The sequence below is a fragment of the Lolium perenne genome, chromosome 2 (assembly GCF_019359855.2).
Source record: "Lolium perenne isolate Kyuss_39 chromosome 2, Kyuss_2.0, whole genome shotgun sequence".
Taxonomy (NCBI): Eukaryota; Viridiplantae; Streptophyta; class Magnoliopsida; order Poales; family Poaceae; genus Lolium; species Lolium perenne.
In genome coordinates this window covers 23,912,563-23,929,355 of record NC_067245.2, presented here as the reverse complement: position 1 = coordinate 23,929,355, position 16,793 = coordinate 23,912,563, and the positions used below count along the sequence as shown (strand labels likewise).

Here is a 16,793-nt window from a genome sequence, read left to right as displayed (position 1 = left end):
TCCAAACTGGAAAGTCACCCAATCATAGCAAGAAGAAACATAAAGGGGCGGGGATCCCGGAAGAAATAGAAGAAGCCAATGAAAACAGGTTCAGTAACAGGCTAGCTTCCATGAGTGATATACCAATCATGGGCAGGGCAATAATTAGAGCTATGGTGAAGAATCTTCAGCCATTAGAAGGTACATCTGTACCCACTTTGGCTAGTACATATGATTATTGCATTTTAGATATTGCTAGTAGGGTGGGGATTGAACTTGGTACCTCACTGGACATGATTGATAATAATTTATCTTTATTGAGAGGGCAAGAGCAGGCTAGAGTTAATATTTTCATCAACAGTGAAAAGAACAATGACTGTCAAGAGAGTTCATTAGATGTGGACAACCAGCCAGATGGTGTTGACCAAGCTCTAATGGTTATTCTCAAAATGGCAAAATAGGATTGTGAGAATTTGACAGATAAAATGATTGTGCCAAATTTACTAGGGAAAAGAAAGGTTGGGGGAATGGGTATGACTCTGCAGGAAGTGCATTGTAAAACCTCTATTAAAACTATTGTAAGGTGTAGGAAAGAGGGAGAAAATGGAAACACAAAATGATTAGTGGTTTTACTTGGAATAGTAGAGGGACATAAGAGGAAAGCAAGAAAAGTTACGTTAGACAAAGTAATCAAATATTTTAAATTAAATTTTGTTGGCATACAGGAAACAGTGAGACATGATTATCCAACTAATTTTCTTAAGGAAATAAGTGGAGGATATGTGGAGGGATTCTTTTGGGAGTTAATAAAGGGACTTATGATAGTGTGGATAAACAAATGGGAGTATATTTTGTTAGATTTCTTACTGCTAGCAAAGAAGACAATTTCACCTAGAATTTAGTGGTGGTGTATGGAGATGCTCAGCAAGATGGAAAAGCCAACTTATTTAATAGAACTGGTGAATGTCACCAGGAGCTCTACATATCCAATACTGATATCAAGAGATTTTAACATGACTAGAAAAGAAAGTGATAAAAATAAACCGGGGGTATAACAGATGGAGTCCTTTGTTCAATGCTGTCATGAAGTTTACTTGGTGTAACAATCATGAAAATCCTACTTATGAGCTATTAGATAGGGTTTTGGTGTCACCATCATAGAAAGACAAAATCCCACTAGTGTGTGCATCAACTCTACCTAGTGAACTATCTCATCACACACCTATTTTGACCAAAACAGGAGATAGATCTAGAGTTCCACCAATTTTCAGATTTAAAAATTGCTAGTTCTTGAGATCTGACTTGAAAAATGTGGTAAGTAGGGTATGGAATAAAACATATTTTGGCACTACCAGAAAAAGGGCTAACCTAAAAAACTACCAGTGGCGCACCACTTTTTTGGTGTAGCACTGGCCCACCACTATGAGATGCTCCACTGCTAGCAAAATTACCAATGGCGCACTAGTATCAGTGGCCACTACTAAATTTAGGACTGAATTATAGATAGATCTAAGGTTATAGTGGCTCACCCCATATATGCACCATTGCTACTTAAATAGAAATGGCGTACCTATATGTAGTGCACCACCTTACCGCAAATTGCAATAGCGCACTCCATGTGGTGCACCACTGTGCTACTATCCAAAGTACAACCGACCACCGCCTGGCCCCACCACGCGCATGCCATCACACCACACACCACACACCACGCAGATGCACCGCATCCACCCACCCACCGCATCCTCCCCTGCTCCCCCACCCACCGCACCCATCCACTTCCTCTCCTCTTCTCTGATCCACTTTCTCTCTCCTCCTCCCCTACACGCCGATGCAGAGACTCTGCTCCACGAGGCAGCAATTGCCGACCCCAACGCCCTGCTCCATCTCTTGCACGCGGAACCTGGAGATGACGATGACAACGGGGTCAATGTGCGATGGAGGTAGTCACGCGCCATGTCCAGGTCCACGACAATGGCGGCGGTCGGGGTCTTGTCTGAGAGGTCGGTCTTGAGCCTCTTGGCTTGGCCACTATGGGCAACGCCGACGGTAGGTGGCCGTTGGCCGGCGAGGTGCTCGATGCAGCGTGGGACGTGGTGGTCCTGGAGAACCTTGACGACATGCAAGGTCACTTCGACGCGAGAGAAGGCCTCGGTCTGGGTGGTCGGGCGCGCGACGAGCAGATGCTGCCGACCCTGACCCTGACACCCTGCATCTCAATGCGGCACACCTCGCGAGCTACTCCACCTACCCCAACACCCTGGCCTCGTCGTCCTCCGCCCCATGCAGCTCCGCCCTGACCTCGTTGCGCGTCCTCTTCCTCTATCTCGCGCCACCGCCATCGTATCCTTCAGAACCAACTAAGAATAACTATTAAAGAGGAAGAAATCAAGTGGATATAGAGGGCAAAGGAAAAAAGAGCTGCTTGAGGGGGATAATAACACTAGATATTATCACTTAGAAGCAAATGGGAGGAGAAGGAATACTTTGATTATTAGTTTAAACTAGGACGAGGGTGTGATAGAAGGACATGAAAATCTCAAGAGATACATTAGTGACTTCTATAAAAAACTCTTTGGCAAACAAGATGCAACTATTTTTCATTTTAGTGATGTTGGAATAGGAAGTCTTAGTGTTGAAGACTGTGAACTTATGAGGAAGGATTTCACTATGGAGGAGCTAAACAATGCGGTGTTTGAAATGGCAGTAAACAAAGTAGCTGACCTAGATGGGTTCAATGTAGAATTTATCAAAAAACTGGGATCTAGTTAAACATGAGCCCTTTGGCTTGTTGACAGATTTCCAGGAAGGAGAACTAGACATTGGTAGATTATACTATTGAGTGATAATTTTAGTGCCAAAATTAAAGGGAAAGATGCAGATAGAATTCAAAAGTATAGGCCCATCTATCTGTTGAATGTATCTTTCAAAATCATAACAAACGTTTTAGTTAACAGACTCATCCAAGTAATCTGGAAAGTCATTATGCTAAACCAAACAACTTTCATTAAGGATAGATATATAATGGAAGGGGTGAATGACCTTCATGAGGCGTTAAATGACATACACGTAAATAAAAAAAATTGGAGTCCTTTTCAAGATTGAATTTGAAAAACCTTTTGATAAAGTCAAATGGACTTTCTTATATCAATCAATGGAAGCCAAAGGATTTCCAACTCAATGGATGGATCTGATTATGAAAATAGTAACTAGTGGTAAGGTGGGGATTAATGTGAATGGATAAATTGGTTCTTATTTTCAACACGTCAAGGTTTAAGGCAGGGGATCCCCTTTCCCCACTCCTCTTTGATATTGCTGTTGATATTTTAGTAGTTTTCATTAAAAGGACACATGGTGAAGGTTTGTTGACTGGGCTAGCTACATACCCGACAAAGGGAGAGGTGTCAATTCTGCAATATGCAGATGGCACTATCCTCCTTGAGGATGATCTAGAACAAGCTAGAAACCTAAAAATTATCATATGTTTGTTTGAACAAATGCCAGAGTGATATTTATTGCCTAGGAGAGGCTTCATAGAGAGAGAGGGAGAGAGATTTTTAGAGAATATTTACTTGTACATCTAGATTACTTCCTATGAAATACTTAGGGGTGCCTGTTAACAAGAAAGACTGAAAATTTTAGATTGGGACCCCACTGAAGGGAAAATGAGGAATAAATTGGGACCATGGCAAGGGAAAATGATGGTGATGGCGGAGGGGGAGTTACTTTGATCAACTCTTCAGTAACTAGTGTTCCTCTTTACATGCTCTTCTTTTATAGAATACCACGCGGGGTGAAAGAAAAGATGGATAGAATCAGGAATAGCTTCATTTGGGATGAAAGTGAGGATAAGAAAAATACCACTTGGTGAATTGGCAAACGGTGTGTATGCCCAAGGATCAAGGGGTTTAGGGGTCTTAGACCTAGAAAAAATGATTATTGCTTTGCTATCCAAATGGTTATGGAAATTGTTCAATGAAGATGGAATATGAAAAAAAAATTCTTAGGACGAAATATATCCAAAAGCAAAACATATGCCAGGTAGTGGCAAAAAATGGGGACTCCCATTTCTGGCAGGGGTTAATGGAGATTAAACATCTCTTCTGGAATTGGTGCCGGGTGCAGGTAGGTGATGGATTGAGGACAAGCTCTTGGGAGGATCACTGGATATGCGCTTCTTACCTAGCCAAAATCTTTGGATATGCGCTTCTTACCTAGCCAAAATCTTTCCTAGGATTTTCACTGTCTCTATGAACATAAATGTGATGGTTCAGGAGGTTTTTGATAAAGGCGTGAATGGACTTAGATTCAGAAGAGCGATGGTGGGAGAGCTCATAAAATAATGGGGGGAATTGAAATTTTTCCTAGAGGAAGTAAGTTTGAGAAACGAACCTGACAGATTAATTTGGAAATTAACAAGCTCAGGCTCATTCTTAGTTAAATCTTTCTACCTAGCAATGCAATTCAGTGAAGTTGTCCCTTACAAATTCATGTGGAAAGTTAAGATACCTCTCGGAATAAAAACTTTCTTGTGGTTAATGCTAAAATGAAGTATTTGGACAAGTGATGTTCTTATACATAGGGGAGGAAAATGTGAGAAATAATGCATTTTCTGTGGTTGCAATGAGACAATTAAACACCTCTTCTTTAGATGCCCTCTGGCTAGATACATTTGGAATGTGGTTGGCTGTACCTTTGGTTTCAATTTCCATTTTTATTCGGCTGAACATTGTATCTCCAATTGGTTAAAGGGGTTTGGGGGGGAAAGGGGGAACTCTTGCTGTAGGGGTAGCTGCTGTGATATGGAGCATCTGGAAAACGAAGATCTTGGCATGTTTTGAGGGGAAATGACCCGATGAGCCCTATATAGTGATTCTCAAAATTTGCTATTATATTAATTGCTGGAGTCTTTTGCAGGTGAAGGAGGACGTTAAGGACCAGCTGGATTTCTGCACTAAGCTACTGGAGAAGGTTGCGAAAGAAGTGTTTGGAGCAAGAAGAAGATGGATGCCATGGATACCAAGGCCGATGATGTGAAGGGGGGGGGGAGGGGGATGAAAAGGCAGCAACAAAAACTCTTATATGGTGTTGGGTTTCGGAGGACGAGGAAGTGGTTGGCTGCTGTTAGGCATTTGTTTCTCTTTTATCCCGTTTTCATCAGTAGTGTTTTGCTGAACCTTTAAAATAAAAGTATGCGGGAAAACCTAGTACTTATCAGGACGTGATCAGGTGTGGATTTGCTGTTGCGTTATGCTGTTTCGTTTAATGAAATCGGGGATATAATCCCTTTTTATCTAAAATAAATAAAAAAAGATGAGAAGCTTGGCTGTTTTTTCTTGTTTCTGAAAGGTTAAAGCTAAGCTATTTTTTTAAGCTTAAAGCTTGGCTGTAGGTTTTTAATTTGAGAACAGCAAAGCTTAGCTGGTGGAGAATGGTAAGTTGCCGGGAAAGAGTCAGCGCCCAGGAGCGAGGACACACGAGGCCCATGTGGCGCATGTGACGGCCCACCGACGCCACTCACACTTCATCAGTTCCTCATCTCCGGCTCGCTCCGCTCCCCCCACGCGGCCGATCAAATCCGACCCCGCAACCGCGCCGTCGAGCGAGCCCCAAGCCTTCTCCTCCACCGTCCCCGGCTGCCTGCGCCGCCCGCGCCCCCTCGCCCCGCCCCGCCTCGACTGCCCAGTGCCAGCGATGATCAGCAGAGGCGGCGCCGGGAACCGGAGTCGGAGGAGCCGATGAAGCCGACGCCGTCGCAGAGGCGGCGGGGCCCGCGCGCGGCGCTGCTGGCGCTCGTCCTCTGCTCCCTGCTCGTGCCCCTCGCCTTCATCTTCGACCGCGCCCCCTCCGGTACGTCGTCCCTGCTTGCCAACCCCCTCCGCCTCCCCCCCGCTGACGCTCCGGTTAGGGGTTCGGCGAATGCGGCGCTTCCGGTGGATCTGGGCGCCTCGTTTCGTCCGATTCCCTCTGCGGTGTTTCTGAATTTTACTAACCGCCTCCTCCCGCTTCTTCTCTGATTGGTTCGCGCGCGGATGCAGGCTACGTGACCACGGACGAGCGGCGCCGACAGGTGTGGTACAACTGTTTTTGTTTTCGCATTTATTTCAGTTGGACCGGGGCGGGTGAGTGACTGGTGCTGATTTTTTTGTTTGGATTTTAGGAGGTATTCGTGCCTTCGTTCGTTCACGTGGAGCCGAGTAAAGGAGGAGGCGGTGGTGGTGCTGTCGATCCAGTCCCTGTCCATGGAGTGATACAGGTTTGTTGCGCTGTGCTCCTACCCTTTTAGCAATGATGTCCATCGTTTTGTAGTTTTGTACGGTTCTGTGATGGCGACCTCGTATTGGGGTTTCGTGATGTCTAGTCGCGATCACTTAAATGATGATATGGTGCTACTGGACGTTAAGCATTTTCACCTAAATGGAGTGGCCGATCTTGAATGGGCAGCCTTTTTTCGCTGTAGCGTGTTAGCTTTATGTATATACTATTTTCTGCTTGTCACAGCTCAGCACTAGGTTAGGGGGATATACCTGATTTACAACCAATTTCATGTTTATGAAGCATGAAAGATATGAATTCCATGTCATAGAGCAGTTCAAGAATTGTCAGTCACACTTATTTCTCTTTTCTCAGGAGAAGAAGATTTCCAATGGCAGCACTGGAGTGTTGCGGCAGCATGAGCAAACTGGTCGCAACTCTTCGGGTGTTAGTGCTAAACCAAAAGGTACAACATCGTTAAAGATCAAAACCGCCACCTAGTTGATTTCAGTATTTTGGCCAGGCTTTGAGATGAGAGTGGAATTGTTTCTGATGCTAGAAAATCTTTCGTGGAATGTAAGTATGAGCTATTCAATTGCGCAGAAATCTGGTATATACCTGTTTGCAAAAACTGGTGCCTGTGGGCTACTTGGGGCAAGTAGCACTATAGTAGTATCACGAAAATATCATGCGGCTTGATTTAAGCTATCACTCTTAGGTCTTTCGCTCTCTGATGTGCCTTAAGATGTGCATGTGCTATTTTTTTCTTAGGTCTCTTCCGCTTGCTTCCCTCAAATTTCCTAATTTACTCTATGGACTAGAAGCCATTTGTTTAACCAAAATATCTTCAAAGGAACCACTGCTGATGTTTCCCAAACAACTTCCCTTTATTCGGTTAAGCTCTTTATAGGCATTTTTTGCGGGAAAGCTACCTATAGGTTGCAGCCCTTCTGTATTAGTCTTTGGTTCTTTATTGTTGAGTTGTTTGTTTAGTTTATCTTTACACCTGACTCAGTAGTTGACAATCTATGCAGTTCCTCCTGTACCAAGAACTGAACCACCGAAGGCTGTGAACGAATCAACTCAAAGAACAAGTGTATGCCTTCTGTATCTGAAGTTGTATTTTATTTTTAAATTTTGCTTATGTTCAGATATGTTAACTCAGTCATAAATTCTGGGGTTCTACTCTAGTACAGCAAGTATAGATTTCTAGATACTAGATTGTCAGCTCAATCACATACAGGATCTTAAGTACACAATCCAATATTTTCAATTGATTGCCTCTGTTTTAGTTGGAATGATGTAATAATGTACTTAGGTAAGCTAACCTTAGGACAATTTTTTTGCGAGATTCTTGAGATAATACTAAATGTAATGCTGTTAAGTATCTTCTATAGCATAGTACTTGATGTTCCCAGTCACTGTTTGTATCTCCCCCCTGACCTTTGCATCAACTATAGTCTAGCGTATGCTATAATGCACATGCATTGCTTTCAGGAAGTTAGCAATGCTAGAAAGAGACGAGGTGCAAAAGCGGATGAAGTGGAAAATGCAAAGGCTTGTCAGCTTGAATTTGGGAGCTACTGCCTCTGGTCTACAGAACACAAAGTAATTATGAAGGATTCGGTAGTGAAAAGGCTAAAAGACCAACTATTTGTGGCCCGCTCATACTATCCAAGCATTGCCAAGCTTCAAGGACAGGAGGTACTTACTCAGGAAATGAAACAAAATATACAAGACCATGAGAGGGTTCTTAGTGCATCTGCTGTTGACGCTGATCTACCATCCTTGTAAGAATTGTATTTTCATGATTAAGCTTTCTGGTATTTTCTTAGTTCATTGCATGTTGATGTTGAACCCCTGTTTATGATGACTAGGTTATGGGTACAATCAAACTGAACGAAATCCCCCTGTTTGAAAATAAACTGTGTATTTGACTGTCCAGATTTGAGCTTTGACCCTAAATATTGTATACACTATTTTGTTAATATTTAAAAGATCACATCAGAAGGAAGTGCTTTTTAAATACGAATCTAATTGTTTCTATCTTGTGTAACATGAACCACATGTTATTTGACTCATTGCTTGTCAAACATAAATTTGACCAGTCCAAACTCGCCTTCTGTTTTGAAATGAAGTACCTTTTGGTGCCTCTTAGCGGAGATGGGTTTGAATATTGTAGCGTTTTGTGCATTTATATTTAAAAATAAATGCATAGTTCGACATTCGTCAATATGGAAGTTACTAATTTGATAATTCAAATGACAACTGTGCTATTATTTCAGTATCAACAAGAAGATAGAACAGATGGATCACACAATAGCGAGAGCGAAATCTTGCACTGTGGAATGTCACAATGTTGTCAGAAAGCTTCGGCAGATACTTGATATGACTGATGATGAAGCTCATTTTCATATGAAGCAGAGTGCATTCCTCTACAATCTTGGTGCTCAGACCTTGCCTAAAACTCACCACTGTTTTTCTATGAGGTTGACATTGGAATATTTCAAATCCCCTTCATTGGATTCAGATGTTTCTCTGGCTCGCAAGTTTAAGACCCCAAACCATAGGCACTATGTTATACTATCTAAGAATGTCCTTGCAGCTTCTGTTGTCATCAACTCAACAGTTATCAGTTCTAAGGTATGTGGTGATATTTACAATGGTTAGTAATGCTGTTATCTTCTGATATGGGTATTGCTGATGTTCTTATTGGTCTTCCTGTAGGAGCCAGGAAACAACGTTTTTCATATCCTAACTGATGCTCAAAACTTTTATGGCATGAAATACTGGTTTGCCAGAAATTCATACAAAAAGGCAGCTATCCATGTTGTAAACTATGAAGAAATGATTTTAGAAAAGCTACCAAAGTTCAGTCCGCGAGAGCTATATTTGTCTGAGGAGTTCCGTGTTTTCATCAGGAGCACTGAGCGGCCCACTGAGAAGACAAGAATGGAATACTTGTCTTTGTTTAGTCATTCTCATTTCTTTATTCCAGAAATATTCAAGGATCTAAAGAAGGTGGTTGTATTGGATGATGATGTGGTTATTCAAGGTGATCTGTCCTTCTTGTGGAATCTTGATATGGGGGACAAGGTAAATGGTGCTGTTGAATTTTGTGGTGTAAGACTGGGTCAAGTGAGAAGTCTCCTGGGTAAGACAAATTATGATCCTAAATCTTGTGCTTGGATGTCTGGCGTGAATGTGATTAACCTGGATAAATGGAGGAAGCATAAAGTGACAGAGAATTACCTCATGCTCCTTAAACAGGTTTGTATAATTCTCTTTTTAATTTCATGCTACAGTCTATAAAAATGAGTTCGCACAGAGGATGGTCTGGAAGCATTTGATCTGTGCATGTGTGTGACATACAGGTTATTATAATTTACTTGCATGAAATAGGTTGTATGCTGTTTTTTTTACACTGAGTTTAGCTATCTTTGTATTAATTCCAGTCTCATCCTGAATAATAATTTATTCTTTGTTGTATGATGCTTTATATGGTTATGACACTGCACATATTTATTCCAATTCTTGTTGTGTAGCAGGTCAAGAACAATGATGAGGTATCTCTGCGAGAATCTGCCTTTTCTTTAAGCTTGTTGTCTTTTCAACATCTCATCTATCCCCTTGACAAGAAGCTGACTCTGTCTGGACTTGGATATGATTATGGAATCGACCCGGAGGTTGCACGGAGTTCTGCATCGTTGCACTACAATGGCAATATGAAACCTTGGCTTGAGTTAGGCATACCGGACTACAAAAAGTACTGGAGGAGGTTTCTCACCCGAGAAGACCGATTCATGGATGAGTGCAATGTAAATCCGTAGCACACTTGAGTTCGAAATCAGAACAGTCAACAACAGACCATGGCATCCAGTGGCCTCCTAGATTCTGTCTGTGCTGAGTGGATGCTTGTAGCCCCCGTGAGCTGTACTGTGCACTAGCATAAGGGACACATGCAGCTGTTGAACATGAGAAGAGGTGCAGCCATTGGCTGCCAGTGTTGACAGGATTGAGCAGACGCAGCACCATCTGTTCATGGCATTGAACATGATTGATTGACGATTTTGGCATTCTGGGATTTATGTTGCAGTTAAGGATAATGTGAACGTGTCAGCCTTATTGTGCAGATTGTTCGGTAATCTCTTCGATGCAAGATTCATTTCCCATTTTTTCTCTTCTGCCAATAAGGGCACACACATGCAGTCTCATTTTTTGGCGTTTGGTCATAGCGCAGTGATTAGTTTTGGTATTATGCTGATCGAATGGAAAGATTGCTGTCCAAACCTATGGACAGCTCTGTGGATAGCCTGTATATTCTGTTATAGTTCCTCTCTGGAATGCCATATTTTTTTGACAAGTGCACGCTGCATTTTTCTTCTTTGCTACTCCATGGGGGCCTTGTGCGTCTGAGTTGGTCCGTGTTATTCTTCTGTTCATACTTGGCATACTACTATTTTGTGCACTAGAAATGTTGACATGTTTAGTATATCCAACGGTCATGCTATTATAATTTTGGCAACACTGACAAGTGTATATGGTGTCGCGGGGCCACTGCACTGTCGCAGTGAGAGATTCTATTTTACTATACTGTAATTAATCGTGTCATGTAGAAATAACACATATAGCCACAAATATTGTGCTTTTGAATGGCAAAATAAACATGCCCACTAAATTTCAAGCTAGGTTGCCTAGCCGATCATTTATGATGGATCCACATTATTTCCTAGTACACAAAATTGTGAGTATATTTCCTCGGCACAAAGGGTTTGGTGGTTTGTTGCCATTGTTTTTCTTTCTTTTGTTTTTTTCCCTTTTGGCTATGTGTATCCGTAATTTCTTGACTTGATTTTGTCTTGGTGTAATTGTTATCTTTTTTATATCGATATCAATATACCTTTTGGCTATGTGTATCATCAATGTCTCTGACTTGATTTTAATGTTATGTTGGTGCGGAGACTGGCATAAGTAATATCTTTTTTTTTTGAACTCTGGCATAAGTAATATCTTTACTATATTACTTTGTAAAAAAAAAATCTACTTGACGTGTGATCGTTTTCAGACGGGCAGCTGTACACTAATGTTAAAGAAAAGGGAAATGCTGAGCGTCCCCGGGGATCAAATTTCATCCGTCCGATTGGGATGAGAAAACCGTTCGATCTGGTACAACCGGTCAAACGTGCGTTGCTTTTCTTTTCCATCTATGTGGACCCAAATGAGGTCGCTTTCGTCTCTCTCTTCTCATGCTGGCTCGGAAAAGAATCCTCACCATTCTTTCGCCTTCACGCACTCTTGCAGAAAAAGATGTCGGTGTAGCTCTGGCCGACATGGCCTCGCATCACCGCCTTGCTCCATGTGCACCGGCGGCTAGCAGTCAGAGTAGTGCTGCCCGCCTATTGAAGCGTCGGCGACCAACCTTCGCAGCCGCTCCATGTAGCAGCTCCGTCCACCCGTCGTAGCATCGGCGGCCGCCGACCTTCAGAGCAGCACCGCCCGCCCGTCGTAGCAGCGCCGCCCACCCACTGTAGCATCTCTATCCGCCCATCGTAGCATCAGCGGCCGACCTTCAGAACAGCGCCACCCGCCCGTCGTAGCAGCACCGCCCGCCAATTGTAGCACCAGCGGTCGACCTTCGCAGCAACTGTGGCAGGAGTTTGTAGCACCGACCACCGCCGTCGGTAGCAGCGCCCACAACCGGTCGTAGCAGCGCCGCAGCCAGACGTAGCAGTGCCACCACCGGCTGTAGCAGCGGTCACTAGCTGTTGCAGCGGTGCCTACCGCCGGTTGCAGCGGAGGCCACCACCGTCGCTAGTACCAACGACCCGGTGTCGGTAGCAGCGCCCGCCGTCGTCGGTAGCATCCGACTCAACATGGTCGCTCGTCACGGCAGCGCTGTCCGGCCCTTTGCAGCATCCGACTCTGGGTCCGCCACATGGCTGTCGATCTTCACAGCACCGTCGCTCACGACCGACAGCCGCACGCATCGAACCACCTCCGTGCTCGTGAGCTCACAGGACATGAAAAAGAGGGTAGAGAGATGGTTGAAGGAAGGCAAGGTGTAGGGAGGTGGTGCCCGCAACAAGCGGAGGCGGGGCAGCGCGGCGGCGCGCATCGCGGTGTGGGCGGACGGCAGCAGCGTGTTGCGGATTCTCTCACTTGGAGGCGACGGCGACGAGGCATTGGGGATTTTTCAGGAAGAAACGAGAAGAAAGGGAAAGAGAAGCAGCACATGGGTAGGACCCGCATTTGTTTTTGTACGTGTCGCACGGGGGACCCGGAGGATCGAAAGAAAGACGAGATCCCCACGGAGCATTTTCCTAAAGAAAAGCACAAGGCGGAGCAAGAAGCACGCGCGTGGAAGTAAAATAAACGTCGACACTGCCCCACACATGTGAGCTTGCCCGCATTAGCTTACAAATTTGGCCCAGCCATGCAGTGCAGTGCACATGGGCACCCCTTGCCCACTACACACCGTCTCGTCGAGCTCCGGATTCCGCCATGGATGCCCGGTCATCATCCTCGCCGCTGCGCATCGTGATCTTCCCTTGGCCCGCTTTCGGCCACCTGCTGCCGTACCTAGAGCTCGCCGAGCGGCTGGCGTCGCGGGGCCACCGCGTCTCCTACGTCTCCACGTCGCGCAACCTCGCCCGCCTCCCGCCGCTGCACCCTGCCACGGCACCGCGCGTCGACCTCGTGGCCCTCCCGCTCCCGCGCGTCGTCCAAGGCCTGCCTGACGGCGCCGAGTCCAGTTATGATCTCCCCGACGAGAAGCGGGAGTTCCACTTTCAGACCTTCGACAGCCTCGCCCAGCCCTTCGCGGAGTTCCTGGCTGCCGCCTGCGCCGACGAGGCCACGCGGCCTCACTGGATCGTCTTCGACGCATTCCACCACTTGGCCGCCGCCGTCGCCCTTGATCACAAGGTTCCATCAAATCCGGTCAATTTGCACGCTCCCATTTATATAGTATATCTCATCTTCTCAGAATTAGCAGGTGCCATCCGTGGTCAATATGTCATCCGCTGCCATGCTCGCCACCATGCCCCATACGCCGCCGGAGCACCCAGAGGCCGATCCGGCCGCTGCCGCTGTTTTTGAACAGGCGGCCGCGGCCGCGCGAGCTGTGCCCCGTTACGAGCGGGAGGGGATGGCACCGTTTGTCACCGGCCACGGCGCGTCGTCGTCTGGTATCTCTAGGGCCCAGCGCTGCCTGTTGACACAGGAGAGATGCACGCTAATGGCCACGCGGAGCTGCGTTGAGTGGGAGCCCGAGTCCTTCCCGCTGCTGGCGACGCTCCTCGGCAAGCCGGTGGTGCCCCTCGGCCTTCTGCCGCCGTCACCCGACGGAGCCCGGCGTAGCGCCGGCAACAACGGATCAGAATCAGAGTCAGAGCACGCCACCGTGCGGTGGCTGGACGCGCAGCCTCTGGGCTCGGTGCTGTACGTGGCCATGGGGAGCGAGGTGCGGCTGCGTGTGGAGCAGGTGCACGAGCTGGCCCTCGGCCTCGAGCTCTCGGGGATACGCTTCCTCTGGGCCCTCAGGAAGCCCAGCGGCGCCGTCGACGCGGACGTGCTTCCTCCCGGTTTCCAAGAGCGCACCCGGGGCCAAGGGCTAGTGAACATGGGGTGGGTTCCTCAGATGAGCATACTGGCGCACGCCGCCGTCGGAGGGTTCCTCACGCACTGCGGCCGGAACTCGCTGATCGAAGGGCTCCTGTTCGGCCACCCTCTCGTCATGCTGCCCATCTTCGCCGACCAAGGGCCCAACGCGCGGCAGATGGAGGCGAAGAAGGTTGGGTTGCAGGTGGCGAGGGACGAGAACGACGGTTCGTTCGACCGCCATGGCGTCGCGAGCGCAGTTCGGGGCGTCATGGTCCAGGGAGAAGCCAGGATGGGCTTCGTAGCTGGCGCAACGAAGATGCACGAGGTTGTAGCTGACAAGGAGCTACATGATAGGTACATCGACGAATTTGTACAGCAGCTCCGATCAATTCATGAATACTCGTAAGGAGAAATCGTGTGTTTCATCCATGTCTGCTTTACTAGCATAATGTGGATGATTATTTCTTCAATGTTTCTAAGACTAGGCGCTGCGAGGGCATCATGTGTACTACGTTGAGTGTGTTTGAAAAATATTTCTTACCGGGAATAGGACCTATCACAAGAATTTTTTTTTATCGGGACGATAGCTCTGAAAGAGAGATTTTCTATCTTTTCTTTATGTGTTGAAAACATTACGATTCAATAGCCACCGCACATGTTATGCTAATAGAATATTACCCACACTGAACATATCTTTAATTTATGGGACTTGCTAGCTAGATTAGAACAAAGTTCATGCTCAGTTAAGTTTTACACCGTTTAATTGCATTGTGATTCATGCACATGAATTGCAAGTGGGGTTGCAACTAGACTGCAAATGAGGTTGCAACTAAGATAATTTCAGTTGCAAGCGATGTTGCAACTAAAAGAAATGCTCAAACTGTTAAATTTGCTTTGTGATTTGTGTGCTACTCATGAGTTGTAACTGAGATTAACGAAGTTAATTCTAAGTCAAATGAGAAATAGTCCTTAATGTTTCTATGTTATAAATGACGTTTGAAAATGAGTAACGGTACACCTACAAATGATTTCCTACAGAGTGAGACTAATTGCAGCCCTAAATATAGTCCTTAATGTTTCATGGAAAGTGGGAGAGATCAACCACTAGTAGAAAACAAGGCTTTTGTTGGTCCCAGTTCAAACGGCTAGGACACCGAAAAGTTTTAGTTTTGGTTCGCAACAGGACCTTTAGTCTCTGTTGGAGACACCAACAGAGACTAAAGAGGTTGCGGCAGGCCTCGCTGGTGCGAGCCTCTTTTTGTCCCGGCTGGTGTCCTGAACCTGAACAATGACTACCCTTTAATCCCGGCTGGAGACACCAACCCGGATTAAAGGTTTTTTGGTTTTTTTTTTTTGGCTCCACCCCCACTTCACTGGATCGCTTTTTTTAGCTTTGTAAAATGCAAAAGAAAATGATCGAAAATTCAAAATTCAAAATCCTTTTAGATGTAGGTAGGTTAGATGATATAGTTATTATGAAAAATAATAAACATGAATTTTGACTTATTTTGCTAGAAAACAATATTTTTCGGTAAAATGGAAATATCTTTTGCATATGAACCAAAAAAAGTTTAACATATGAAAATATATCTACGTGAAAATTTACATCCAAATTCACCCAAGTTTACCTCGTTAGCCAATCTTTAGATTCTCAAACTGCCAAAGGGAAATATAAAAATTTCAGGTTTTAGGTTTTGCAAAAAAAGAAAAAATTTATATTGTTATTTATTTATTTAAGATTATTATTACATCGTTGCTTTTGTTTATTAAAGGAATTATTTGAAATTTAAAGAATAAAAAAGTGTGACATAGTAACCAACAGGTTAATAGGATTGATATGGTATAATGGTACTAATATCAATAACATGAACGCAAAGCACTTGGACAGAAGGAACTCAAAAGTTAAATATGCTAGTGCTGAAGCAGTTTGAGAAGGTGACGACCGGAAAATTTGACCACGAGTAAGTAATTTAACTAGAGATTAAATATAGTTATAGACTAAATAGGTCAAATAAATCAAATACTAGAAATTCTGAAAGAAAAAAAAACAGGTAAAAAAACTGAATAATTTTTTTTCCCGTGGAGCCCTTTAATTCCGGTTGATGTTACAGACCGGCACTAAAGGTCATCCGCCCCGGCACGCGCCTGCAGACCACGTATAGGGACCTTTTGTCCGGATTCGTAACGCAAGTCACTTTTTCCACTAGTGAACCAAGTGATTCGTTTCTCGTTTGTCCTTAGAATTCCCGTAGCAAATCAGTCTGTAGATGTAGTTTTATTGTTTGAACATTAACTGAAGTGTCATTTATGTAAATAAAATTAGTGATCATATGCCTTGATTTGTGTATTAGATATTAGTATTAAAGAAAATGTCCGTTGTAGCCAATAGTTTGTGTGTGATCAGATCAATGCACTGACTTAAAATGCATATTAATTAAACAGGTTAAGGCTGTTGTGTTTCCAGCGTTCTCAGCGTTTTGTGCGTTGCCGTTTGGGCCAGCGTTGGTGCGTGGGCCACCATTTGGGCCTGGCCCGCTGTTGCATGCTCGACACGTGGTGAGTTGGGTTTTCTCTATTCTTTCCGTGGGTGCATGCTGCCTGGGTGATTTTCCGTGGGGATTTGACCGAGCGCATTCACGATTTCTGGTGGTGCTCCTTCCATGGTTGCCGGTGGGTCTGCTATAGATTTTGGCCGCTCCTCTCTCTCCACTAGAGGATCTTGCCTCCTTCCGCGGCTCTGCTTTGGATTCTGGCTGGTCCTCTCTCTTCGCTTGGATCTTGCCTGTTGCTGCACTCAGCTGGTTCTTGTTTCTCTAGCGGGTTCTCTTCGCATGTTCATTCGGCTGGATGAGTTACCCGAGGTATGTTACGGCCACCCCTCCTCGAATCCCTCCGCTGGAGTGCAACCTTTTGCCTCCCTCACCAGCACCAGGCCCGATCACCTTCAGCCCGCCATGGAC

The 16,793-nt window shown here is 45.2% G+C and overlaps 2 protein-coding genes across 3 annotated transcripts; both read left to right on the top strand.

Moving 5' to 3' along the window:
• Positions 1 to 5,415: 5,415 nt before the first annotated feature.
• LOC127331483 (probable galacturonosyltransferase 7) lies at positions 5,416 to 10,617 on the top strand. Of its 2 annotated transcripts, none has more exons than XM_051357662.1 (9): positions 5,416 to 5,826; positions 6,015 to 6,046; positions 6,137 to 6,232; positions 6,607 to 6,697; positions 7,266 to 7,327; positions 7,729 to 8,021; positions 8,517 to 8,874; positions 8,959 to 9,501; positions 9,780 to 10,617. In XM_051357662.1, the coding sequence occupies exons 1-9, from the start codon at positions 5,715 to 5,717 to the stop codon at positions 10,059 to 10,061; spliced, it is 1,869 nt and encodes a 622-aa protein (XP_051213622.1). In that variant the 5' UTR covers positions 5,416 to 5,714; the 3' UTR covers positions 10,062 to 10,617. The 2 variants fall into 2 exon arrangements, with proteins under 2 accessions (XP_051213622.1, XP_051213621.1); XM_051357661.2 differs by having other exon boundaries at positions 9,777 to 10,617.
• A 2,017-nt stretch (positions 10,618 to 12,634) lies between these two features.
• Positions 12,635 to 14,408, top strand: LOC127331482 (putative UDP-rhamnose:rhamnosyltransferase 1). Its single transcript, XM_051357660.2, has 2 exons — positions 12,635 to 13,155; positions 13,226 to 14,408. Exons 1-2 carry the CDS (start codon positions 12,733 to 12,735, stop codon positions 14,237 to 14,239), a joined length of 1,437 nt encoding a protein of 478 aa, XP_051213620.1. The 5' UTR covers positions 12,635 to 12,732; the 3' UTR covers positions 14,240 to 14,408.
• The last annotated feature ends 2,385 nt before the right edge of the window (positions 14,409 to 16,793 follow it).